The sequence below is a fragment of the Myotis davidii genome, unplaced genomic scaffold (genome assembly GCF_000327345.1).
Source record: "Myotis davidii unplaced genomic scaffold, ASM32734v1 scaffold602, whole genome shotgun sequence".
In the NCBI taxonomy this organism is placed as follows: domain Eukaryota; kingdom Metazoa; phylum Chordata; class Mammalia; order Chiroptera; family Vespertilionidae; genus Myotis; species Myotis davidii.
Window position 1 is genome coordinate 53,388 of NW_006293537.1, and position 1,839 is coordinate 55,226.

At 34.3% G+C, this 1,839-nt stretch overlaps 1 protein-coding gene across 1 annotated transcript in view; it reads left to right on the forward strand.

The window, feature by feature from the left end:
- The window catches only part of MSH4 (mutS homolog 4), a 58,770-nt gene that overhangs the window by 51,154 nt on the left and 5,777 nt on the right, over positions 1-1,839 (forward strand). Inside the window, exon 13 of the mRNA XM_015566186.1 lies at positions 1,243-1,331. Within this exon, the coding sequence (XP_015421672.1) occupies positions 1,243-1,331 (89 nt within the window). The remainder of the gene's footprint in view (positions 1-1,242; positions 1,332-1,839) is intronic.

Here is a 1,839-nt window from a genome sequence, read left to right on the forward strand (position 1 = left end):
GTTCTTTTTCTGTGTTCTTCAGAGTCTGGGAACTTGATAATTAAATCTAAAGTCTTAAAATGGGGTATATTACCAAAGCATATGATATTTATAAACTTGATTACATATTTTCCCTCTACATTACTTTTGACATGTGTGAAATCTCATGGATTCAGAGAATTTTCAATTGACCTATACATAAAACATTCCAAAAATTATTTTAGCTGTAAATGTGACCCTTGTAAAAGGGGAAAAAAGCATCTTTCTTTTTTTTTTTTACCATTTGAAATAGGAAATCAAATGGATAGCTTAATTTGTATCAGATGTTTAATCTTTATAAGCCTCAACTTTATTAAATGGGATAATTTTCCACATATGTGGGCTTGTGAAGATTAAATGAATTATCAAATATGAACTAGTATAGTGCCTAGCAATTACTAACTTCTAAGTAAATATTATATGCTTCTATTGCCTCTAGAAAATAAATACAATAAATTTTTAGCACACAGTAGAAAGCATATATGGCATCCTTTATTACATCTTTATGTAATAAAGAGCTAATATGCTAATTAGACTGGGCAGCAGAACAACTTTCCGGGATGACCTTCGACCAGTGGATGGGGGGCAGGGCCATGAGGCAGCTGGACCGATGTGGTAGCCAGGGCTGCTGTGAGGGCCAAGGTGGCAGCCGGGGCTGCGAGGGCTGAGACCCTTGCATGGATTTCTGTGCGTCAGGCCTCTAGTTTATACAGTTAAATTAAGGTCTGAGAGCATGAGACTACTAGTTGGTACTTTGAATTTGCATGAAGAATAATCACCTACCATTCTATATTCTGAGAAATTCCTCTCTCATTGATCTGCTAGCTAGAGGAACATTCAGCTGTATGGTGATCTCTGTGACTAAACATTCTCTTCCCTTGTAAAACTTACATATACTTGGATCTTCTGTTACCAACTGCATTTGTAGCTGATCAATGTTATTGCTATTTTTCAATTTTCTAATTGCCTCTTTTCCTTTGCTAACATGTTTTCCTATATCACAGAAATATCTTCAGAGATTTTATCTAATATGTCTTGCATATGTAATTGAATATAATAATATGGAAAGTTGAACTTTGGAAACTTAATTTTGAGAATTGTCTAGTAGTTCAGAAATGTATATGAATGGAATTTTAAATATCTGAGAAAAGAACAATACTGGTTAAAAGAAACCTAATGACACTAGCAAGAATAATATCAAAGCCCCATTGCTTATAATTTTAGGATTAAAAGCTGCAGAGGTGTCATCACTCCCACCATCAGTTGTCTTGGATGCCAAAGAAATCACAACTCAAATTACCAGACAAATTTTGGTAAGAAACTTTTTAGCAATAAGAATTGTTTTTCAAATTTAAGGATACTTCTAGTGTATATGTTTATAATGGCCTTGGATTTAAGTACATAATAATTAAAATATTTCAAAGAATCCTCTTTACTTCTCAAAACATTTTGGGTTTTGTTTATTTCCTTTATTTTATTTTTTTAAATTAAATCTTTATTGTTCAGATTAGTACAGTTGTTCCTCTTTTTTCCCCCCATAGCTCCCCTCCTCCCAGTTCCCACCCCACCGTCTGCCCTTACCCCCACCCCATCCTCATCTATAGGTGTATGATTTTTGTTTAGTCTCTTCCCGCACCACCCACACCCCCTTCCCCCTCGAGAATAGTCAGTCCACTCCCTTTCTATGTCCCTGATTCTATTATATTCACCAGTTTATTCTGTTCATCAGATTATTTATTCACTTGATTTTTAGATTCACTTGTTGATAGATGTGTATTTGTTGTTCATAATTTGTATCTTTACCTTTTTCTTCTTTTTTCT